Source organism: Danio rerio, chromosome 6, assembly GCF_049306965.1.
Source record: "Danio rerio strain Tuebingen ecotype United States chromosome 6, GRCz12tu, whole genome shotgun sequence".
Lineage (NCBI taxonomy): Eukaryota > Metazoa > Chordata > Actinopteri > Cypriniformes > Danionidae > Danio > Danio rerio.
The window spans coordinates 12,931,941-12,958,396 of NC_133181.1; the positions used below are offsets into that span (position 1 = coordinate 12,931,941).

The 26,456-nt window shown below is 34.5% G+C and overlaps 1 protein-coding gene across 50 annotated transcripts in view; it reads left to right on the top strand.

Moving 5' to 3' along the window:
• Positions 1 to 26,456, top strand: part of baz2ba (bromodomain adjacent to zinc finger domain, 2Ba) — a 174,113-nt gene that overhangs the window by 140,065 nt on the left and 7,592 nt on the right. For 23 of the 50 annotated variants that reach the window (XM_021477029.3, XM_021477030.3, XM_021477031.3 and 20 more), the window contains 14 exons: positions 3,778 to 3,843; positions 4,098 to 4,238; positions 5,808 to 6,059; positions 6,562 to 6,785; positions 8,548 to 8,622; positions 8,773 to 8,995; positions 9,085 to 9,147; positions 9,912 to 10,056; positions 11,648 to 12,405; positions 16,526 to 16,793; positions 19,455 to 19,610; positions 20,655 to 20,815; positions 21,669 to 21,970; positions 24,716 to 24,851. In XM_021477029.3, the coding sequence (XP_021332704.2) occupies positions 3,778 to 3,843; positions 4,098 to 4,238; positions 5,808 to 6,059; positions 6,562 to 6,785; positions 8,548 to 8,622; positions 8,773 to 8,995; positions 9,085 to 9,147; positions 9,912 to 10,056; positions 11,648 to 12,405; positions 16,526 to 16,793; positions 19,455 to 19,610; positions 20,655 to 20,815; positions 21,669 to 21,970; positions 24,716 to 24,851 (2,970 nt within the window). The remainder of the gene's footprint in view (positions 1 to 3,777; positions 3,844 to 4,097; positions 4,239 to 5,807; positions 6,060 to 6,561; positions 6,786 to 8,547; positions 8,623 to 8,772; positions 8,996 to 9,084; positions 9,148 to 9,911; positions 10,057 to 11,647; positions 12,406 to 16,525; positions 16,794 to 19,454; positions 19,611 to 20,654; positions 20,816 to 21,668; positions 21,971 to 24,715; positions 24,852 to 26,456) is intronic. The other 27 variants (XM_021477034.3, XM_073953731.1, XM_021477036.3 and 24 more) reach the window with 3 other exon arrangements.

The window sequence follows — 26,456 nt, forward strand, 5'->3', positions numbered from 1 at the left end:
AGGCCTTGTTTGTTTGTGTGTATGTATGTATGTGTGTGTGCTTGAGTGTGTGTGTGTTTATGGAGCCTGTTGAGTTCATACTGTCATTGGTGGAAAGTGCCACACACCCTCATTCCACGTGTAAAGTCACCCCGATATTGTATTTTATCATTATTGTTGTGATATTTTAAGTGTGCGTGTGTGTATGTGTGTGCGTGTATGTATGTTTTGGCAGACTGTTTGTCAAGGTGTTGCATTTGCACTGCGCTGATTGTCCTGCCTGTGAGGTCATCAGTACAGGTCAAAGGTCACAGTGTCCGACCAATGAGAGAATCTGAGGAAACTCACACTTCTCTCTGTTGTCCATTTCATGCCGTGCGCGGGTCAGAAACGAAGATCTCTTACTAATTGGCTGTTCGTAAAGTCAACATGAAACTGCATTCACAACTCATTTTGCTTACTTAATGTGATATTTTATCAGAATTTAATGATATTTAACCACTTAAATGAACGTTTAATACCAGAATAAAGCCAAATCTGTGTTATTTGGTCATCAATAAGAGCATATTATAGTCTTTATTAGTAGTATTAGTATATTTGTGTAATAAATTAGGTCATGCTGTATTTTAAGGTTCAATTCTCACTATTAAAAAACATTAAATATGACGTTTGCCTTAATAAATGCCTAATTTGCTGCTTATTAATAGTCATTAATGTAGTAGTTGGGTTTACATATGGGTTTAATTGGGTTAGGGATGTAGAATGAGATCATGCAGAATATTTGCCTTATAATGATTAGTAAACTGCAGTCATTTAAGTATTAATTAATATGTAGCATTTGTCTCAAACTCTTAATTTGCTGCTTATTAAAAGTTATTAAGGTAGTAAGGTGGTTTTAGATATTGGGTAGGATTGGGGATGTAATGAGATCATGCTGAATATTTGCCTAATAAGTGTTAATAGACTGCAATCATATAAGTATTAATTAACTTACAACGTTTGTCTCAAACTCTTAATTTGTTGTTTGTTAATAGTCATTAAGGTAGTAGTTGGGTTTACATATGGGTTTAGTTGGGTTAGGGTTATAAAATGAGATCATGCAGAATATTTGTCTTATAGGTATTAATAAACTGCAGTCATATTTGCCTCAATAAACTCTTGATTTGCTGCTTATTAATATTAATTAAGATAGTAGTTGGTTTAGATATTGGGTAGGATTTGGGATGTAGAATAAGATCATGTAGAATATTTGCCTTTTATATATTAATAAACTGCAATCATATAAGTATGAATTAACATATAACAATGGTCTCAATAAACGTTTAATTTGCTGCTTATTAATAGTTATTAAGGTAGTATTTTGTTTTAATTAGTGGGTAGGATTAGTGATGTAGAATGTGATCATGCAGCATATTTGCCTTATAAGTATTAATAAACTGCAGTCATATAAGTATTAATTAACATATAATGTTTATCACAAACTCTTAATTTGCTGCTTATTAATAGTTATTAAGGTAGTACTTGGGTTTAGATATTGGGTAGGATTGGGGATGTAGAATGAGATCATGCAGAATATTTGCTTTAGAAATAATGTGGTAATAAAGTGATAATAAGACACTAGTTAATAGTGAGAATTAGTAATGAAAACATAAATAATATAATTATTTTAACAATATATTATATCTGTATACATTATATTAATTATATCTAGGTTTTTTGTTGCACATTAAAATATGCCAGAAACATGTTTTTAAAGTCACAAGCATAACATAAATGCATTTAATATCATTATTGTTATTATTTTATTTTTGTAATTTATTTTTAATGCAGAATATTTGCTTTATAAATATTAATAAACAGCCAATGGGGTAATAAAGTGGTAACAAGCCACTAGTTAATAGTGAGAATTTGTACTGAAAATAAAGTGTTACCATAAATTAATATAATTATTTAACAATATATTATGATTGTATGCATACAATATATTATTTCTAGATTTTGGTTGCACATTAAAATGAGCCAGAAACATTTTTTTAATTATTTTTTAGACCCCCCCCCCCCCCCAATATGTTCAGACATATTTTATTTTATAATGTCTACTGAACGCATTGTAAGAAAGCATTATTATTATTTTTTTTTTAGCAATTTATTGTTTTTTTCCCATAAAATATCAATAAATGATCCCATGTTTTTAGACGTGTTTTTGATTTTTTATAGTCTACTGAATGCATTGTAAGAAAGCATTATTTGGTGGCATAAACCTGATTTTCAATCTCTGCAAATGAAAATATTTGTAATTTTCTTTGTAATAATTATTTTCTGGAAAAATAAATGCTCTATGACAATTTTTTAAATACATGTTAAATTAATTATTAACTTTATCAGCTATGAAAAACGACAATACAACGTTCAAATATTCACTTATTGTTAATTAATCAACTATTTATCAAGTTAATTTATAACAAGCTAACAAGTAAATACAGTTTATATGAACATAATTTTTGTGTTCTTTGTTCAACTATTAATTAGCTGTTGATATAGTCACTATTGCTATAAAACCGCCACAAGAGGCCACTCATGCATTAGGCAATATGCATACAGTATGAGTCAACAAGGCAGAGGGAAGTTAGCAGGGAAGTGCAAAGCAAACAAAGAGAATGGAAGACTTATTTATAATAGATTTATCTATTTATAGTATGGAGAGCTCTGCTGTGACATGTGAATTAACCTCAGGGGATTAATAAAGTCAAACTAACTAACTAACTAACTAATTAACTAACTAAATAAAAATCAGTTATCTGCAAGCTTTGCATTTTAAAGAAACACACATAATAAAATACTACAGTAGTTTATAGTAAATACTATAGTGTTTTTGAACCAAATTATGGTAAAGTACTTGAATTAAATGTATAGTTCACTCAAAAATGAAAATGTACACAGTATATTTTTTAAACTTTAGAAACCAGTAATCATTGACCTCCATAGTAAAAAAAATTCTATGAAAGTGAATGGGTTACTGGTTTCCAAACATTTTTCAAAATAACTTCTTTTGTGTTCAACAGAAAAAAGAAACTCAGTCAAGTTTTTGACAAGTAAATGATGAGTAAATGAAGACTTCTTGGTGAACTGTCCCCTTATTTCCCATGTGGAAATTCTCATTTCTGTGGCACATTAACTAACTTACAGTATAAGCAAATTACCACCAAGTGTTCTACAACTGTATATACTATACTACTTTAGTAAAAATTGAAATATACTACAGTATTTATTACAGTTTGTGAGTTTACTATAAGTTTACTATGAAATACTATATTATTTTTCATGTGGGGTGAAAAGGCCATGTATTAAGAAAGCAAATATGGCCAATTGTGATTTCATGTTGACTTTGAATCCCTGATAACAGTGACATCAGTGTAAACACAGGACATCGAGACTGAGGGAAATCTTTCCCCTTGTTAGCTTGTAACAGTAGCTACGCTAACCTAACTCAAGATGCACCGACAGCTTTCCTCCTCTGACCTGCCCATTACATCTGTGGCTTTTCTTTTCGCTCTTTTTGTTCCCGTCTGATCAGCTGTAACACACGTTTTTGTGGCTGCCTCATCCTGGCCATAGCAATGTGTCCCGTTCTACACCTACTTTATCTCTGTCTTCTCTCTCTCTGTGCTACATGCTAAACCACGCTGATCAGTTGTATCGTCTGTCTCTGGCTTTTATATTCCGTTTGTTTTTTTCTCTGTGTGGATCTGTATGCTCTGCTTTCCTCCACTGAACGATGGAATCATTCTGTCTTTTCAGGAGAGGGAGAGGAGGAGACAGCACGTTATGCTAATGAAAGCTGTGGAGGCTCGGAAAAAAGCTGAGGTGTGCAAAAAACCCAAATAAATAAATAAAGAAACACTGTCCTTCACCACTCCGCTCTCCTCTCTGCACCTCAAGGCTTTCTCACATGTCACGTCTACCTGCTCCGCTACGCTCTCTGAATGTGTTTCGCCAGATAATTCTCATGTAGTTTGATAAAGTACCCTAAACACTTCACATTCTCCCAAACAAAGTTTTCTTGTAGAACACAACGCGGTTTTGTCAAACGTCTAAAGCCTCTTTCTTCCACCCCGCAGGAACGCGAACGCCTCAGGCAGGAGAAACGTGACGAGAAACGGCTCAACAAAGAGCGCAAAATGGAGCTCCGGAGGCTGGAGCTGGAGATGATCCGTGAGATGAAGAAGCCAAATGAAGACATGTGTTTGACGGATCACAAGGTAAAGGGAATGGATGGAAGGACAAAGTTTTGAACTTTAAAAATCCCCGTATGCATGTTTTTTTTTTGTACAGTGATGCACTTATGTTTCATTCATTAACATATGGTCGATTAACATAATGGCTCGTCCAATCAGAGCTTTCAGAGGTATGATGTAATGCACAGATTCTGACCAAAACACTTTGCAGCGAGTTCACCTTAGACAGAATACTGACACCCAGTGGTCATAAAGACAGTGTTAAAGGGATAGTTCACCCCAAAATGTAAATATGCTCACTATTTACTCATCCTCAAGCTTTCTGAGTTTCTTTCTTCTGTTTGACACAAAAGAAGATATTTTGAAGAAAACTGAAACCATTCCATAGTAGGAAAAACAAATACGATGGAAGCTGATGGCTGCCGGTTTCCAGCTTTCTAGCTTCTCTTGTGTACAACAGAAAAAAATAAACTAAAAGAGTTTTGAAAGAAGTAAAGGGAGAGTAAATGGTGACAGAATTTTCATTTTTGGGTCAGCTATGTCTTTAGGGTGATTTTTTTTTTTATTGCAAATTTTAATAATATAATAGACACTGCATCGTTTCATGGCTCATTTATACAGTACAAATATAAATATACCTGTATTGTCTAAAATTAACAGTTTTTTTAATAATATCAAAGATTATAGCATACTAAAGACATGTCACTATAGTTTTGAATAGGGAAAAGTGTAGCGGTCAATATGGCCAATGAAGCCCTGCCCGCTAGTATAGGAATCAGCGATCAGTAGAGACTGACGATTCTCCAGGAAAGGGGCTAGGACCAGATGTGAATTTCTAATATGCTAATATGAGTTTAATCGTAACCTTGGCAGGCAAGAATTTGATGTTTCTTGATTCAAACTGAATGCCCGAACATTCTGCCCGAGAGGCATTTAATAGATGGCCGCTGAGTGAAATGATTTGCTTTAAAGGGACTTTGCCATTATATAATAAGCTGATTTATATTATTGTTATCTAGAGCATTATTTCCCAAGCAGGGGTTCCTGAGGGAACTCCATGGAGGTTTGTGAATTCAAAAATTAATAATTAATTTGACTGAACATAAAAATGGGGCTGCACATTAGTCTCAATCAAATACAGTACTGTTATCAAAATAAAGGCAGTGATTTAATCAAATAACTCTAATGTGCTGTATGTGTCAGTGTAAAGCAGTAAATCACATTTATTTTTTTGTAAAAAAAATATATATACAATGAATTTTTGTGGTTATTATGTTTAGAATATATTTAATTTTAATTATCCTATTTTAATTAGATAAAATATGCTACTACTGCTCTTAATAAAAAAATAATGAAATAATAACTTAATCAGCTTTAAAAACACAGGAACATTAAGTTAGTAATTATTAAAATAATACTAAATAAATATTCTAGTTTTTTGATCAAGGATGCAAAATACAAGTACTTTTCTTCATATGATTTGAACAAAACGTGTGAACCTCACAATATTATTGTAATTATTAGGTTGCATTTGCTCATTAACTTATGTCATCTTGATAAACTGTCTTTCTCACTATTTTTGTTTTTCTCCAGCCGCTTCCGGGGGTTCCTCGTATCCCGGGTCTGGTTCTGCCTGGCAGTGTGTTTTCAGATTGCCTGATGGTGGTGCAGTTCCTGCGGAGCTTTGGGAAGGTGTTGGGCCTGGACTCCTCTGAGTTGCCCACTCTGGGGATCCTGCAGGAGGGGCTGCTCAACCTGGGCAACAGCATGGGCCAGGTGCAGGACCTGCTGGTGAGACTGCTCTCGTCTGCGGTGTCTGACCCAGGACTGCCTCAAGGACACAGGGTGAGGAGGACAGGACTAGAGCTCAGTCTACTGGCATTTTCCCTATAATAAGTGTTGTTTCAGGCACTGTTTTACATCCACAATAGACAAGTCTTTCTGTTTAGTAAACATCAGATGTAAATTACATTATCTATCTATCTATCTATCTATCTATCTATCTATCTATCTATCTATCTATCTATCTATCTATCTATCTATCTATCTATCTATCTATCTATCTATCTATCTATCTATTTATCTATCTATGTGTCTGTCTGTCTGTCTGTCTGTCTGTCTGTCTGTCTGTCTGTCTATCTATCTATCTATCTATCTATCTATCTATCTATCTATCTATCTGAAACTGATGCAGCTTCAGTGAGCATAAGACATCTTTCATGAACAAACAACAAAATATTCCAAACGTTTTATCAGTAGTAATTCAGTCATTAATTTGTAATTATGATCTATTTAAATTTCAATCATTTATTAAAATTAAGATTTGATTCGATGTGTCTTCTACCAGGCCAAGTCTATCTTGGGTGACCACCTGACCAATGTGGGTCTGAATCGGGACAATGTGTCAGAGGTTCTGCAGCTCTACATGGAGGCTCACTGCTCTCAGACTGATCTAGCGGATCTGACTCTGAGTTTGAGGACCAAAGCCTTCCAGGCCCACACGCCGGCTCAAAAAGCCTCTGTCCTGGCCTTCCTGGTCAATGAGCTCTCGTGCAGTAAAAGCGTGGTCAGGTACGAGTTTCCAGTTCATTGATCATTCAGAATTTTAAATCAGAATTACAATAGCTAAATACACACATGCCAAACATCTTAAAATGTATTTTTTTAATTATACATTTGAAATATTCTGTCATTTTACTCATCCTCCACTTGACTCAAACCTGTTTGATTTTCTTTCTTTTGTTGATCATAAAATAAGATATTATAAAGAAATGTAATGGTGTTTTTCACTGCAAGTTAAAAGATTTTAAAAAGTATTATTTATCATCAGTTTTGATTCATTGATTCATTACATTTAAGAACTGCATTTTTGAATAGCAAGTTTTCAAAAATGTTATTTTTAAATGTGTAAATAAAGCATTTTTTAAATTAAGCAGGCACTAATTTCTAGTACAAACCGAATTTTCTAGAACTTTTGACATATTTATTAAATTTATTCTTTATTTTACTAGTTTGTGCCATTAAAATAAAAGCACTATTCTCGAGATCTACCTGAGCTCAAACTCCCCTCTCGCCCTGGAACGGGAGGGAGCTCCGGGCTCGAGGATCTTATGAGCTCAGGGCTCTCGCCCGGGACAGCATGCCAAACAAGCTTATTACCAATCATAAGCTAAGTGTGAACTCTTGAATATAGACGCACGGCAAGCTCTCTGGAGAAAGTGAAACCGCTTGCACTTTTAGACGGCCTTGTAAAACAAAAACAGGACACGGCAGATTTTGTTCTTTTTGGCTTTGTAGCTGTTTATCAAGACAATGACAAGTTTTGTTTGAGTTCGGGTGGCCAGTGGGTCATTATTATATGTATAGAGTATTACAATGTAATGTCTCGACTGTATATTTAAAAAACCAATGGCTTTCAGCTGTGCGTCTAGCTCCACCTTTTGGTATCCTTTATTATGCCACAGTAGGTACACTTTGCAAAGGGTACCCTAAAAGTGGCCAATATTCTCATATATAAAATCAATCATAATAATAAGTATGTTCCACTTAATATATATAATATCAAATGTTTTATAATGACCCAGGACTGTCTCACTATAATAAGTGTCTGATGTCCTCATGTTCCTTCAGAAATCATTCTAATATGTTGATTTGGTGCACATCTATTATGAATTAATATTGGAGCAATACTCAATTGGAGCATCAATGTTGAAAACAGGTCATTGAAAAAAAATTGGCAACATTTTACAAGGTTTCATTTGTCAGGATTAATGCAGATGCTAACATGATCTAATACATAGCCATTTAGTTGCATATGTTTGGTTATAACATTGTAAATGTTAATTAATGAAAACCTCAATGTTAATCTTCTAATGATAATCTAATGTTAACTTACTTTGTCTGATAGCGTGCCATTTTTGGATTTTTATAATGCACAAAGGTTTTTATAGTGATCATTACTTTTTATCTCTCTTTAATATAATGTTGTAAACAGGCAGACAGAAAAATACTTTTCACATAATTTTACACAATTATTTTGTAGAATAAAATGTAATCAGGCAAAATATGTTTGACCAAATTCCTCTAAAAAGTTATGAATAAAACACAAAGATTTGTTTATGTTATTTGTGCTGAAGGTCTGATTTATGGGGAGATGTGAATATTTATGACTCATTGAAGTGCAAACATCATTTTAAAATATATATTGTAATTGAAATCTACCAGCACAAACTGCTGAATTGAAACATAATAATGTGAATTGATGTTTTTATGGTTATATACCACTGCTATCTACATTTGTCTGTAACAGATTTTGTGTTTGTGTATCTTCCAGTGAGATCGACAAAAGCCTGGAGCACATGAACGTGCTGAGGAAGGACGAGTGTATTGTGGAGGGCAAATTGAAAAAGTGAGTCCATATATTTAAGTCTAATTTACACAGTAACGGTTTTATTTCAAACAAGCCCACCTGGCTTTTTAATAACTATGTATTGGTAGCACGTAATATAAAGATACATCATTAACCAGTCTATTCGGTCTTTACTTTCATTCGATGCAGAATGAAAACAATCTACGCAAAGCGGACAGGGAAACGGGAATCAATGACTGGAGGGGAGGAGCCTCACGCTGCCGGAGGCTCTGCCATCGGTCACAAACGCAAGAGGAAGGCGGGCGATAGTGATGATGACGATGATGAAGATGAGGACAGCGATGAGGATGAGGATGAGGAGGAGGAGGAGGAAGAGACTAAAAAGGGAAGGAGGGTGGAGACATGCGATGAGGTAAAAGACATTCTTTTCAATGCATTTTCATCAATTGATTGCTCATCATATAATTGATTATTAATATTGAGTTTGTGCGTGTGCGTCAGGATGAGGGAGACCCAGCCACTAGTGTTGAAGAGCTGGAGAAACAGATTGAAAAGATATCAAAGGTAAATTACATTCAAACTTAATTTAGAGCTGCGTCATTTTGGGTGAATTCAGTTGTGTCAGTTGATTGCAATCGTTAATTGTAAAAGCTCTAGGTTTGGTGTGCTTAGATTTTTATATAATCAAATTACCTTGAATAAATAAATATAATAATATTAATTATTTTTGATATATATATATTTTTTTTTTTATTTAGGATACACAAATGGATCAAATTACAATTATTACATTTCGTAAAATAAGAAAATATGAATAGTAATATTAGTAAAAGCTATTATTATTATTATTATTATTATTATTATTTAATTGTACTAGATAGATTTACAGTATAAGAAATTTTACTGTACGGATTATTGTTATTGTTTATTGTCTTCTTTTGAAAATATTTCACCAGGAATCTTTTACTTTGGCTGTTAAATCTGCTCTTTTGTTGACACCAGCAGATTTATAAGCACTTGTTGTTAAATCTGAAAGGATTTTGGCATGTGCTGAATTCCGAAATTCATGTTCTGGGCATCCTAACCTCAAAGCAGTTGCAAAGAGTTTGTTTGGAGCAGGTTTACCATGTGCTGAGCCACTCCGGGACACATGCAGAATACATTTATGAAATTAATCACACATTTGGGATTTTGATGTTGTTGTGGTGGTGTAGTGTACTGTACTGTAGTGTAGTGTAGTAGTAATTTTGTTTTAATCATGTCACCCTATGGTATTTACACATACATTCACCCAAACACACTTACATTCTCTTTTTGTCTGAGTACAGCAACAAAACCTAATCCGCCGGAAGCTGTTTGAGTCGTCTCACGCCCTGCGGTCCATGTCATATGGACAAGACCGGTTCCGCCGCAGATACTGGATCCTGCCACAGTGTGGAGGAGTTTACATAGAGGCCTTAGAGAGTGGAGAAGGTGAGGCTTTTACAAAACAAACTCCATGTAACGAATACTCCATGATTGTATGTATGTATTTATATATGCAAAATATGTGTTTATGAAAAATGTAATATTGACCGATTGTCACTTGTGGCAAATTCATGATCTAAATGCTAGTTTTTTTTATTCTCTAGATTTTTAAGGTACCTTATATATCTATATTCTTATTGAGAGCTATATATAGTTAGTGTATATATATATATATATATATATATATATATATATATATATATATATATATATATATATATATATATATATATATATATATATATATATATAAATTAGGGGTTGAACAACTGCAGATTTTTGGAAGCTGACTTTTATGTTATTAAAGTCGAGTCGACGTCGACTAGTCGCTGGTGAAATCATCAATAAAACACAAGACGGAAATATTTTGCTACACACCAGAATTTTGTATTGATTTGGAGGAAATACATAACACATGCTGTTTGACAGCCCATAACACGTTGCAAGAACAATTCAACCTTACCAATGACTAGTTTTAGTGGACAACGAATGGATTGTAAACAATTTGTTAAAAGCAACATCAGCACAGGCGATTTTAAGTGCAAAATAAATGCGGTCAACACATTGATCATGGCTCATACTGCAAAGAATGTAACAATAACGTATATATTTAGTGCAAAAAAATGCATACACCATCAGCACACTGTACATAAACATCAATTCATGGCAGGATAATTATTTCATAACAACATAATGCAAGAAAGATAAAGGCTATAAGCTGACTTCCTGTCAGACTCCTGCTCAGACGCATATTTTGCCGTTATGCCAAATACGGCAAAAAAGCTGATCAAAATCTTGTTCAAGTCACGCTTTTTTTCACAGTTACTGGCTCGTCTTGGTTATTGAAAATCTCTCACATGTATTTTAACCATGCTCACCTGAGATGATGCTTACACATGACGTTTGCAGCACATTTACATTTAAATTAATTTTCATTCACACATTTAAATTAAGTCTCATTCGGTAAACCTACATTCATGTGTAAGCTGCCATGTAGTTCAGGTCTCAAAAACCATATGATCTATTCTACTGTATATACAGTATATAAAAAGCATACAAGCTACAGAACAAACCATCGTTATACAATAACTTGCCTAATTACCATAACCTGCCTAGTTAACCTAATTAACCTAGTTAAGCCTTTAAATGTCACTTTAAGCTGTATAGCTGATATGTCTTAAAAATATCTAGTAAAATATTAATTTCTGTCATCATGGCAAAGATAAAATAAATCAGTTATTTATAATGAGTTATTAAAACTGTTATGTTTAGAAATTTGTTGAAAAAATCTGCTCTCCGTTAAACAGAAATTGGGGGGAAAAATAAACAGGGGGGTAATTATTCATGGGGGGCTAATAATTCTGGCTTTTTTTTAACCATTATATAGAAAAGAGCAAGCAGGACTTTATTTTTATTTCAGCTTTTTTGTAATCTTAAAAAAAACATAAATAATCATAAATAAACAGAATTTCATTTTTGACAGATCTACATCATTTATTTGACAAAAACTTTGTTCCTCCCTCTGTTCTTCATGTAGGTCTGGAGGAGCTAGAGAAAGAGCGCGAGAGGTTGAGGAACTGTCCGGTTGTGCAGGTCAAAGAGGAGCCCAAGGAGGAAGTCCTGCAGCATCATCAGCACGAGGAGATACAAGGGACACTGAAAGAGGAGGTCAAACAGGAGGAGGAGAAGCCCATGGATCTGGACCAGGAGCCAAATAAAGAGGCACGCTCCTCCCCTCTAAAAGACAAAACAGATGTTGTGGCCACACCCCCTCAACTACCAGAACTCCGCCTCTCACAGAGCCCTCAGTGTCAGGAGCCACCTCACACGCCACGCCATGCCCACAACGGCTGCTCGGCAACAATCGCCATGGACATGACATCAGGATCGTCTCCAGCTCACTCTCCAACTACCTCCAAGCTGACCGAGGCCAGCAGCCCAAACGCAGAGCACGCAATCCCTCCGCCTCTGCAGCTAGGCATCCCTGCGCACCTCCTGCAGCCGCAGCTGGCGCAGACTCAGCTCCTCGCCAGCGACCAGCTCTACAAGGTTCTCAGCGAGCGCAGCGGACACTGGTTCAGCCTGCTGCCTCGCTCACCCTGCGACGACACTTCCCTCATCCAGCCGTCTGCGCACCCGCAGTCCTCGCCTAAAAGCAACGCCACAAACACACGGCCCAAATCTCCACCTCCACCGTCTACCTCTTCCCCGCACCATCACCTGCTTCCTCTGTCTGCGTCTGCAAGCCCACTGAACCCCACAGCTGCAGCCGGGATCAGCAACCTCAGTGTGCAGGTAATTAGTACAAATATGCCCCTCTTTACAAGATGCTAAATCTCTGATGTGCCTACTGTGCGTATGTGAAGTTTTAGCTCAACATACCCCCACCATTTTTAGGTTTTGATCCAAACTGTGCTGTTTGGGTGACTTTCACTTTAATTCAAATGAGATTGAGCTCTTTTCAAAAGAGGGCGGAGCTACAAATTCCTGTTTCTCAGCAGATTCAAAACAGGACTATTGTTATCTCAGTGAAAATGTCAAAATAAGTGGCTCTGAAAAAGGCAGTCCGTGGAGACTAGAGTGTTGAGTTGTGCATTATTAAACTCTACATTTATAGTCCTCTTAATCGCTGACATTACCTTCGGCAGGTGTGAAAACTCTAATGGCGGATGGCTGCTTTTCACTCAAGGCTGTTTATGCTAATGAAGAAGAAATTGTCACTACTGGGCGGAGCTTTCCCCCTCTGATGACATGTTTAAAGGGAAAATGTCAATCAAAGTGTTTCTGCAGACTGCTTTTATTCATGTCTAGGTGTATAAAATAGAATTAATTATTTTTTACCATTAAAGGCTGGCTATTTTCACACATTTTTTGCACACTACTATGTTTAAACTTTATACATTCCTTATAAAAGGGATATTTGCATAATTGGTCTTCTTTAAAGGGGTGGTCCACTAGGATATCATATTTTAAAGTTTAGTTGATATTGTAATATTGTTGTAATGCAGCTGTATGAGCATAAACAAGATCTCTGAATGTAATATACTCAAAGTTCAATGCAAAGGGAGACATTGGCTTTTACAGAGTTAGCTTAGCTAAGCCTACAGCCAAAGAAGTTTGGGGACTACAAAAAATACACCCGGGTTAATGATGTCATAAACCCTTCAAGTTACACACACACACACACACACACACACCCCACACAGTGAAGGGGCGTAGCCAGAGGCGCTGTAATGATATAACTGAGACGCTTCTTGGTGATGTGGAGCTGATCTGCAAATCACAGAACATTATGTTAGCTGACCAATCAGAGCCTCTTGAGGGCAGGTCTTCAGAGGAACTAGGAAAAATGACGTCGTTTTCATGTTAGCTGAATAGCTGTATATAACTAAAGTAAGATATATGAAAAAAGTGTGATTTTCTACAAATAAAGCATTAGCACACATTGCTTTGCAACCCATAAACACAACCAGCCTTAAAAATACTCTGGACCACCCCTTTAAGTTGCCTTAGTTACTATGCACTCAAATTTAAATGAATCATTTGATACAGTGCACATTTTGAACAATTATGTACTTGTAATTACATCTGTAATAAATTTTTGTTATTCCACTGTTGACCATATCTCACATCTTAAAGGGATAGTTCACACAAAAAAATGTAATTCTATCATTTATGGAAATGTACTCTCTTTTAAGTGGTTTTAAACCTTTATTAGTTTCTTTATTCTGTTGAACACCAAATAAACTATTTGAGGAAAGCTGAAAATCTGTGACTATTGACTTCAATAGTATGAAAAACAAATACTATGGATGTCAATGGTTACAGGTTTTCAGGATTTTTAAACACAATACATACATTGTACTATTTTGTATGTAAGTACACAGCAGTTAAGGTCACTTAATATAAAGTTCCGATCAAAGTGTATTTCAAGCTTAGTCTTTTAAGGGCTGTTCACACTAATCATTCAGACCACAGCTATAACAAAGAAAGATGTCGAGAAATTATATCATTGGAATCAGTTTCAGTTTTGCAGCTAATGACAAAACACGAACTGCCAGTCAGGATCTGTCGAAATATAAAGTGCTAGTGCAATTTAAAGGAACAGACAGTATTATGAGAAGCTCACTGCTTGATGTTAAGCCTTCTTTTCAAAGATTATTTAGAGATAATGATCTTGAAAACAATTGGTTATTCCATGGGAGGGAATGATGAAGATTTACATGGAAGTTATGCAAGCCAAGCTAGCAGATTGATGATTGTGCTGGTTTTGAAATCTATTCGAGTTGCCTCTTTGGGAAAGTAATTTGTGTTATTTCCTGCTAAATTCCTGGTTTTATTGGATTGATTCCACATCACTAGCTGGTTTCAACACTCAGAAACTTAGGCACACTGTGGACATCTGCTGGTTACAAGGGGGCAATGCAAAAAGAAAAGCATGAACTAAAAATAAACAGATTGTTATCATTTGCTGTGTGTACAACTCTAGTTACTGTTATATTTATAGTTACTGAGCTTGGTGTGAAAGGCTTTTAACATGATAAAGTGTCAAGCAATTAATCTCTGACCAGCTGCTACAGTAACTCTCAAGTAATGCAAAACAAGCCAGTCTCACTTTAAATTAATTGACCTTAACTTTAAAATAAGTACAAAATTTTCACTACCTGACAAAAGTCTTGTCCTCAATCCCATATGTAAGAGCAACGAATAATAACTTATAGTTGATAATTTGGAAAAGTGGCAGAAGGTAGATCTGTAGAACTGCATCACAAATACTGCAAAAGACCTATTGAAACCCACATAGACCCAAGATTCTCATAGAAACCAGTCAAGTTTGGTGAAGGAAAAGTCATGGTTTTGGGGTTGCATTCAGTATGAGGGAGATCTGCAAAGTGAATGGCATCATCAACAGCCAGAGGCATTAAGACATTTGTGCTGCGCATTACATTACAATTCACAGGAGAGGGCAAATTCTTCAGAGCATAGCACTCCTTCTCATAATTCAGCCTCCACATCAAAGTTCCTAAAAAGCAAAAAGTTCAAGGTGCTCCCGGATTGGCCAGCCCAGTCACCAGATATGAACATTATTGAGCATGTCTGGGGTAAGATGAAGGAGGAGGCATTAAAGATCAATCCAAATAATCTTGATAAACTCTGGGAGTCCTGCAAGAACAGTTTCTTTGCCATTCCAGTTATTTGAGTCACTGCAGAGATGTATGGATGCAGTCCTCCAAGCTCATGGGAGTCATGCACAATATTAATTCTTTTTCCACTGCACCATGATTTTATATTTTATACTGTACATTATTTCGAGTTAAGTGACAAGACTTTTGTCTAAGCGAAGTCAGACCTTACTGTCCTAATTAAATAATCAAAATCAAAGCATTATCATATTTTTTTGGTAAAATAAGCATAATCTAAAGGCCTTTGCCCTTCATATTAGCCACTTCTGAAAGTAAAAGATCAACTAGAAGTCAAATTATTATTTGTCGATCCTAAAACTTGGATAGGTGAAAAGAATTTTATCAGGTAGTGTATATATTTTGAAAAGTATGTATTTTGAATAGGAATTGATACTAATTTTAAGTGAAAATATAAGCTGAAGTATAATTTAGTAGGCTAATAAATAATACATTATTTAATTGCTCTGTCCGGGTGTGTTAACAGTAAAATCAAAATGTTTTATAACTGTCATTTAATCTATAATTTAATCAAACTTCATTTACCTTGTTGGTTGTTGGTGATAATACCACATGTTGTGTATTGTTGATCCATTCAGATTTACCACAAGAGAAATTTTGTCATTATGACAGCCCTATGTTACCCATAATAACCCATATTCTTTGCATTGCTAGTGCCATAATCCATTGTTTGAGCTGCAGGAAGGCTGTAGTATTCTTTTACAGAAGTGTCATAAACTGATAATATAGTTTTGGAAATACAGTGCCATCTCCAGTATCTTGAAACTTCGTTATTGCAATAATCAAGATTCCTTTTTCATTTACATGCTCTGCTCTGCATGAAGGCCACATAAAATAGATCTGTTCATTCAGTAGTACTCGTGTGTGTGTGTGTGTGTGTGTGTGTGTGTGTGTGTGTGTGTGTGTGTGTGTGTGTGTGTGTGTATGTGTGTGTGTGTGTGTGTGTGTGTGTGTGTGTGTGTGTGTGTGTGTGTGTTCGTCAAAAGTGATGTAGCGCATGATGAAATAAGAGAAAAGGGTCTGGAAGAAATCTGAACGCTAGTGGTCACAAGAGACGTATTTGAACGCAAGTTAACACCAGATGGAAACAGTAATGCGTCTCGGTTGACCACTTGTGATCGGATCACCGAGAACACATGTTAATACCAGGTGGAACCAGGACCTAAATCATACGGTTACACATCTCATCATATATTATTAATATCTCCCCCCAGGTGAAGCCAGGTGCAGCTCTGGTGGGTTTGCCTTTGTACAGCTGGTCTGGTGGGGTCATCAGCCCCAATCTCCCCCTGTGCAGCAGCCCCCTGCACATGTACCCATCAGTAGAGGGCAGCGCCAGCCCCCTCCTGGCACCCAGCGTCTCAACCAGCAAAAGTGGCTCTCCTGTTCCCACCGCGGAGAAGCTGGCATCTGCTCCTTCTCCAGTGGCGCTGGACCTTCCCAGAAATCATGACCTGCCTGAGCCAATGGCCATACCAGAGGGTGAGGGAACTAGAGTAATTATTGAACCTCTAATTTAGACCTGTCACCATAGCGATGTCAATTTTGTTGTGCTATATATATATATCTATATCTATCTATCTATATATATATATATATATATATATATATATATATATATATATATRTGTGTGTGTGTGTGTGTGTGTGTGTGTGTGTGTGTGTGTRTATATATATATATATATATATATATATATATATATATAGTCACAGAATTTATTGTGATACATGATGTTATTGTTGCCTAATGGTTATACAACAGCAAAAGGTCACACTTTATTTTGATGGTCAATTTGTTGAACTTAAGTTACATTTCATCTACTGTAAATGCCAATTAATTCTCAGTAGATTATAAGTAGAATGTTAGGTTGGGGTTAGGGTTGGGGTTAGTGTAAGTTGACATTTATTTGCAAAGATTCTTACCCAGCAAAATAATGCGAATAGGCATAAACACTTTCAATTATTAAGGTTATTTAGATTCTGTAATTTGAGTTTTTTTTTAAATAGCAAATATCCTAATATAAACTTTGACATCAGCGAATGTAAACGTCCCCGGAAAATGGTTGTAAAGTTTTTTGTGCTTGTGTTATTTCTGGAAATGCGCTAAGCTATGAGAAAGAGCTCATTTACACTGTAAAAAAAGGCTGACTCCCACATAACTTCTTTATGTTGTTCCAACACAAATCAATTACATTAACTTAACAAATTTAAGTGGATTGAGCATAAAACAATAAGTAGTCCTAAAAAAATTGTGTTGATTTAACACATGTTAAATAAGTAGTTTCAACAAGCAGCAAGTTAGACGATATAGACAACTATCTGTCACTAGTTTTCATTAAAATTCAGTAAAACTATCAGAGTTTTACTATATACGAGTTCACTCAGCTCACTGACACAGAGGATGTGCAACCAGCTGAAACGTTACTGGCAATTTTTCCTGTCTAAACATGATGGGCGATATACAGTTGAAGTCAGAATTATTCGCCCCCTGATTTATTAGCGCCCCTGATAATTTTTTCCCCAATTTCTGTTTAACGCAGAGCATATTTTTCCAACACATTTCTAAACACAATAGTTTTAATAACTCATTGCTAATAACTGATTTGTTTAATCTTTGCCATGATGACATTAAATTATATTTTACTAGATATTTTTCAAGACACTTCTATACAGCTTAAAGTGAGATTTAAAGGCTTAACTAGGTTAATTAGGTTAACTGGGCAGGTTACGGTAATTAGGCAAGTTACTGTATAATGATGGTTTGTTCTGTAGACTATCGAAGAAAAAACTATAGCTTAAAGAGGCTAATAATTTTGACCTTAAAATGCTTTAAAATAATTAGAGGCACCTTATTGATTGAAAGAATTTGAATAATTAATATTATTAAATATTACACCTGCTCAATAAATATCAGATGATTCACTACATTATCAAATCAGACATAACTTGATCAGAAATATAAAAATAGGAGAAAAATTTTAAGACATCATAGTCTTGCAGGTAACAGGTAACAGTGCAATGCTTATTTTTTTTATTCCAAATGCATAACAATGCCATTGTGTCCAGTGGTCAGCTTTTTGCATTACGACGCCGTCGACCCGAGTTCAAACCTCACCTAAATAGTATTTTTTATGTTTCATTTTTAGTGTTAATACATATAAAACTGTTTGGGTTACTTATATAGGTGTACATATTTTATTTTTATTTTTTGTGTGACAACCGTTACAAAGGAATATATATTCAGGTATTGCAGGAAAGGACTTTGTGATGTTTTAAAGAATAGTGTTGGAGATTCAGCTACCCTTTAATGTTCTCATATTTATGAAAAAACATTTAAAGTTCTAAAGCAGCTGTTTCCTTGAAAAAGACATGATAGTGTCATTAGAAACTGAATTAGAAATGACGTTATTTTAATATAGTCGTAAACTGAGGTGGGCCGGTCTAAGGCTTGAAACTCCAGGGCTGAAAAGGAATCCCACTCCGGCCCTTTATAATGCTATTGTAAAATAAAATTACTCTCATTTATAAAACTACTCGTATATTATATAATTTCTCTATGGACACAGCATAGTCAGATTTGCATTGTATTTAGATTGTTTTATACTGAAACATCGTGTTATACTACTAATTTACACCTTTTACCCCTTCTAGATTTGAAGTACAGTACAGAAACTGATCTGGTCCTGTGACATTCATACATTTCAGTTAGTTCTGTCGAATGATTAATCAAGATTAATCAAATGAAAGGTTGTAATTTATTTATATGTTTGTGGGTACTGACTGCTTTAATTATGTGTATATATAGTAGACATACAAATATATATATATATATATATATATATATATATATATATATATATATGTGTGTAAATAGCTTTTAAATGTTTGTATTATGTAACTACAAACTTTTATTTTGATTGCAATCAATGACGATTATTTGTTTGACAGCACTCATTTTTAATCAAAACATTTATAGATCTCTAGCCCAAAAGCAACAATACTTTAAGAGCTTCCTGGAAAAAAAAGATCAAAACCTAAATGTGTGAAATGTGCAACATTTACCCATAATTCTTAGCAATGCATGTGTCATGAGTGGAGTTTTGTTTGGGGTTGTTGATGTTAATGGTTTTGGCTGTTTGGCAGACATGCTGCTGGGCTGGTGGAAGGTGACAGACATGGAGGAGCTGAAAGCGCTAGTGAACTCTCTTCACAGCAGAGGTATCCGAGAGAGAGCCCTGCAGAAACAGCTGCAGAAGTCCATGGAGCTCATCGTACAGACCTGCAACAAGAACCGAGAGGGTGAGCACCATCACCTGTGTGTTTGATCCTAGAAAATGGAGTTAGCCATAGAAAACTGTCCAAGCTAAATAAAAAAAAAAGACTGGACTGTGGCAGAGATGCTCTTTATCATTTTGTTAATGAATTTGCTTCTGTTTTTTCTGTGTTTTTTTTCTTTTTTTTATATTTAGAAAGAACAACAGTCCATGTGAAAGAAGGTCTTATAAAATCTTTATTGTATTATTTTTATTTTATTTATTTTTTATTTAATTTTAATTTTATTATTTTGTTTATTTATTTATTTATTTTTTTTTGTTTAATTAATGAATTATTTAATTAATTTTATTTATTTATTTGTTGATTTTTTATTTTATTATTTATTTTATTTTATTATTTTATTGTTTTTTATTTTATTATTTATTTATTTTTTAGTATTGCAATAACTTAATGTATTAGAATAGGTCAATAATTAATAAAATATATATTTATTTTTTAAAAGAGAGCATTTCTTTTGTTTAGTCACAATTTATTTTTAATTTTATTTAGTTTTATTTAAAAGAGAAATTTTATTTTATTTAGCTTTATTATTATTATTTTTGTGTTCTATGTTATAATTATTTTATTTTAATATTGTTTTGTGTTTTATTTAATTAAGTTTTTTATTTAAAATTTTAATAATTTTTTATATCAAAGAAACTGAATGTATATACTGTATAATGTAAAACTTTAATATAAAACTGTAAAGCAAATTGATTTATTAATTTGGGACAACACTAAATACATATACTATGCTGTTGAGTGTGTAAGTGCATAGTGTGTCATTTGGGACACAGTGTAAATTTCTACTTTTTGAGGTTTGTTAATATAGAATGCAAAAATATAGAACAGCCAAAATGTATTATTTACTTGTTGGTAGCTTTAAATAACATTGAGGAGAAGCATGTAAAGCTCAGACTCAGCGAAGCGTGAGGCTGTCAGGCTGAGCTGAATTGTGCTGCGCTGTGCTCTACGGATGTGATTTCTCCTGGGCTCTCATGGCTGTCTTGTTTTTTTTTTTGTTTGCAGTGGCAGTTATGGAGGTCTCAGAGCTCGACGAGGGCCAGGTTTCCGTGGAGACGCTGCAGGAGTGGTGCGTGGAGGAACAGGCCATGGAGACTGACATTGCTCTGCTGCAGCAGGTGGAGGAGCTGGAGCGCAAAGTCACGTCTGCCAGCCTGCAGGTCAAGGTGAGGCTTTGTGCAGTTATACCACAGCCCTGCTTCCTAATATTACATCATTTCATGCTGTGCTTAAAGAAGTTTTTCTAAGCATACAGATGAAGTCAGAATTATTTGAATTTAGATTTTATTTCCTTTTTTAAATATTTACCAAATGATGTTTAACAGAGCAAGGAAATGTTCACGGTATGTCTGATAATATTTTTTCTTCGAGAGAAAGTCTTATTTGTTTTATTTCGGCTAGAATAAAAGCAGTTATAATTTTTTAAAAAACATTTTAAGGACTAAATTATTAGCCCCTTTAAGCTAATTGAACGCAAGTTAATTGCGTTATAATATAACCATCATTATACAATAACTTGCCTAATTTTCTAACCTGCTTAGTTAACTTAATGAACCTAGTTAAGCCTTTAAAATTATATTTGTTTTTAAGTTATGTTTATATAGTTTAGGTATTCAGCTTAAAGTGCAATTTAAAGGTTTAACTAGGTTAATTAGGAAAGTTTGGGTAATTAGACAAATCTTTGTATAAATTGTTTGTTCTGTAGACAACTGAAAAGCAATATTCCGTATACTATTGGCCTTAGAATGATTTTTGTTTTTAATTAAACTGCTTTTATTCTAGTTGAAATAAAACCAATAAGACTTCCTCCAGATATTGAAGGAATACTTTTAGGAAAAATCTCATTTAGGAAATATTTGCAAAAGAAAAAGAAATTCAGAGGAGGGCGAATCATTTTGACTCCAACTTTATATATTTATGGATAAAAAAATCTTAAAACACTAGGAAATTGTTTATCAGGAGCTACATTTTCAATTTAATAGTTTGATTTGATTTGAATTCTTTGATTTTATGTTTCAGGGCTGGACATACCCAGAGCCGCAGTCTGAGAGAGAGGACCTTGTCTATTTCGAGCACAAGCCCCTCCCCAAGCACCGCCCTGGGGCGGAGTCTCAGGAGGAGCGCAGCTCGGAGAAGGGTCTGATCCGGCGCCCCAGCAACCCGCTGGACATCGCTGTGATGCGGCTGGCAGAGCTGGAGCGCCACATCGAGAGAAGGTACCTGCGGAGCCCCTTAGGGACCACCATCCAGATCAAACTGGATAATGTGGGTACAGTCACTGTCCCCGCACCTGCTCCATCCACTAGCGCTGGAGGGGAAGGGTAGGTCATCCAGAATTGCCAGCCTTCGTTTCGGCTCCTCCTCATCCTCCCCCTCCCCCTCTCTCTGCTGGCTGGGGCTTCTCTGCTCGTCCGTCCATCCGTTCTCACCCTGGCTCCAGTTTCGGGTTTTGGTTCTTGTGCTGTGTCTCTTGTTTTTTTTGTTTTTTTTTCTTTTTGTTGTTGTCGTTTTGTTTTCCTCTCGCTCCCTTTGCCTGCACCCTTCCTGTTTTTGGCTGCATGGTTTTAATCAGCAGTCCACAGACGGACTTTGAAAAAAACACTGAAACTCGATTTGGTTTTTAATACTTCTAAGTGCATGGTCCACCACTGCGTCCAGTGCTCTCCGTCTTCATGTATGGCTGTGAAGTCAAGCCACATAATTATAACACACCGTATTTGCTTTTTTTGTTCATGTCTATGTGTGTGTGTGTGTGTTTATGTGTGTGTGCTTTTGAAAACTCAGGGTCTTACCTGCTCAATTTGAAGGGTGTGTCTCAAATGAAAGGCTGCATCCTAGTGAGGCACCTACCGCAGACTATGAGCTCTGATTTATTTATTTATTTTTACACACCATATATGCCACATTTTCCACATTTCTGGTATTTAGAGCTTATAGACTATTTCAACGTGGTCATGTCATTGGCCCATAAACATTTCCTGCTTGTTGCCAAACTATTTCATAACTGTAATAAGAGGTTATTCAATCATATCTTAATGTTGAAACAACTTCCATAACATTATTTATCAATAAGAGGACCTTTTTGGATTCCTGGGAGCTATGGAAATTAAAAATGTAATGCAGGAAATACATTCAGACCAATCCCTCAAAATGGTCTATATAACTGCTTCTACATTTAAAGAGATAGTTCATTCAAAAATGAACATTTACTTGCTGTTTAATCAACCTCAAGTTTTTATGAGGTCTTTGTTCTGTTAAACACAAAATAAGATATTTTGAAAACCTGTAACCATTGACTTCCATTGTAGGACAAATAAATACAACTGTATGGACGTCAATGGTTACAGGTTTCCAGCTTAATTCAAAATACCTTATTTTGTGTTTAATAGAAGAAGAAAAAAAGAGTGAGTAAATGATGACAGAATTTTCTTGTTTTTAGGTGTACTATCCCTTTAAACTACATCTACACATAGGGCTACACTAAGAGTGGTGTTAACACTTATATCTTAACAAATATTGAAGAATCAACCTCTTTTTTTTGAATTGCATAGATATTATTATTATTATTATTAATACTATTCTAAAAACATTGGAAGTGTCAAAGTTTGTGACCTCCACTCTTTTAGCTTACACTTAGCTTTGTGTTTGTCCAGCAATTATTTTATTTTTATTATTATCAGTTTTGAACAAAAAAAAAGATGGTAAACTGTGCAAACACTAAACTTTTTGCTGGTGGACACAGGACATTTTCCATTAACAGTTTTAGTTAATAGAATCACTAAAAAACTAAATACAGTAAAACTTTAGTTTAAAAAAACAATTAAAACCATTTACTACTGCCTTATTACCTGCCTATAATTAAGATGTTAACTTTTTATTAGCACTTATAAATGATCTTATTTTATATCTTTAATTTTACCCAATACCCAAACCCAACTACTATTTTACACTAACTAAAATCAAGCAGCTAATTATTAGTTTATTGAGGTAAAAGTCTTAGTTAATGAGTTTCTTTCTTCTGTTGAACAGAAAAGAAGATGTTTTGAAGAATGCTGGCACCCCCAAAAATAACTGTGAAAGTCAATGGGTGCCAGCTACTTAGCATTACTTTGCCAGATACTTAGTTGTTTTAGCTTAAAGTCTTAGTTAATGAGTTTCTTTTTTCTGTTGAACACAAAAGAAGATATTTTGAAGAACGCTGGCACCCCCCCCCCCCCCCCCCACCAAAAAAAAAGTACAGTAAAAGTCAATAGGTGCTAGCTATATTTTGAGATAAGAAAGATTAGAGCTTCTTGATAAAAACATTATTGAAATCCAGTGTAGCTTTCACTACATCATTCTACACAATAAAATAATAAGATAATACATATAAATTTAAAAATATGAAAATATGTTTGGTTTATTCATAGCTCTGCCTAAATCAGTTGGCTCTGGTGTGGTGGAGCATTGATATTACAGTACTAAATAGTTATTTTAGCATCATCAATAACATCATAAGCAATCATTTCATGTGTTTAAGAGATGATTTATTTGGTCATTTAATCAGAATGTATGTAAAGGATTGTGGGTAAATACACTTCAAAATAAGCTAAATGAGGAGGATGCCTCATGGTTTGAAGGATCCTTCAAATTGAGACCTCATTTTGATGTAGAAGCCCTAGATATACAGCCTTACTAGGAAACAGCCTTCCGCTTGAGATGCACCCTGACACTAAAGGGTTAGTTCACCCAAAAATGAAAAATACCTCATTATTTACTTTTCCTCTTGTGTTTTTAAACAGTTTCTTTCTTCTGTTGAACACAAAAGCAGATATTTTGAAGAATGCTTGCAGCTGGCACTATGGATGTGCAAAATTACTTTGGATGTTACCAGCTACCAGCATTTTTCAAAATATCTTGATTATTATTAATAATAATATAATTATTTATTATTATTATTATTTTTTATCTTCTTTGAGGGTTTTTTATTTTTTTTATTTTTGAGTGAACTATCTCTTTAAGAATAAATTACAGCTTAGTGATAAAGTTCCTCACTGACCTGTGCTGTGTGTTTTTGTGTGTTCCAGGGGAGAGGAAGAGATTGCTCCAGGAATGAAGCTCTGGCGGAAAGCTTTGAGTGAGGTGCGCAGCTCCTCTCAGCTGGCCATGTGTCTGCAGCAGCTGCAGAAGTCCATCGCCTGGGAAAAGTCTATCATGAAAGTGGTAAGTGATGTCATGCGCAAACCCACAAAACTCAACCCTTTGATGGAAATATGTTTTCCTGCGATGGTTAGCAGTGAACCAGAGAATGACTAGTGCATCACTTGTCATAGATCCTAATTTATCAGTGTTTACATTTTATATTATACCTGTGTCACACTTTTAAATACCAAATAAAAAATATGTTAATATATTAAAAATAATCATATGCATTTTTGATCATTAAAAACAAAATAATTGTTAAATTTAATTAATATAGTAACCTTTTTGTTTAAAATTATTTTTTATTTATTTTAGAATTCTTTAATCAATGAATAGAAACATATTTATTTGTTGTATTTGTGTATCAATGTAGAAGAGTCACTGTTGATCAATTAAATATAATCATTGCCAAATAAAACAATTGTAATATATTAATATTTTCTTTGGTTATTAAAGTATAATAATTCATATTAAAATAAATTAAAACAGTATTATTTAGTGGAAAGCATTATGGGTCTATTTTTTTCAAACTCTTTAATTACTATATTTTTGATCATTTAGATTTAATAATTCCAAATATTTTTTTGGAAAAATTTAATTCAATAATAAAAGCCTGTTTATTTGTAATATATTTTTTAATCGATGCAGAAAAGTACTGACACCTTTTATCAATTCAAATTATTGATCAATCATTCAACACATTGATGCAAATATGTTTCTTTTCTGCTATGACTAGCACTGAACCAGATAATGACTAGTGCATCACTTGTTGTAGATCTTAATTTATCAGTGTTTACAGTTACATAATTTTTTATGATAGGTATACGATGTTTAAAAACACATAAATAATACATTAATGCCAGTAAAACAAATCATTTATGATTTATAAAATTCATGCTTATGTTTATAGAGATACATGTCACATAATCTGGCAATGTGCGTTATTCAGCAGAATCATACCTTTTAGGCATTTAGAACGCTCACTCTATTCTTCTCACAGTTTAACAGTCTTATTGAATCTTGAAACCTTTTTTCATGTATTTCAGGAGAAGTTGACGAATTTACATGTTGTAAATCCAACAGCTCTATTCTCTCCATTGCAACGCATGTCATTACGGTGCCAATAATCAATCATAGATCATATAATATGAACATTATTACTGTTTAAACCATGAAATGTGTGTCCTTATAAATATTTTTAACTAAATAGGCGCCCTTAAAAGAGTGTATCAAACTGGAATAAAGTAAACTCTTTGTATCACATTAAGTTGGATGAGTTTATGATGACTATTAATAGAAAAAGTCTTGGCTTTCTCGCATATTGTTTGCCATTTGTCATTTGTGCATGAGCACTCCAAGTCGAGCACTTCCCACTTAGATTTTACGTCAGGAATATTAACAGCCATAAACTGTAACAACTTGGCATAGATTAAAGAGATACGAGCCTTAGGATTCTTTTTCTATGACAAAATAGCCTCAAGAGGTGAAAGAGAAAGTTTAGATAAGCGACCACCTTGTTGGGCTGAATATAGTGTCCTTTTATAATATCAGATATTTTACAATATGTGTTTGTGTTTTGTAATTATTTGAAGCTATAGTTAAGCTGCAGTTTATTACAGGATAAAA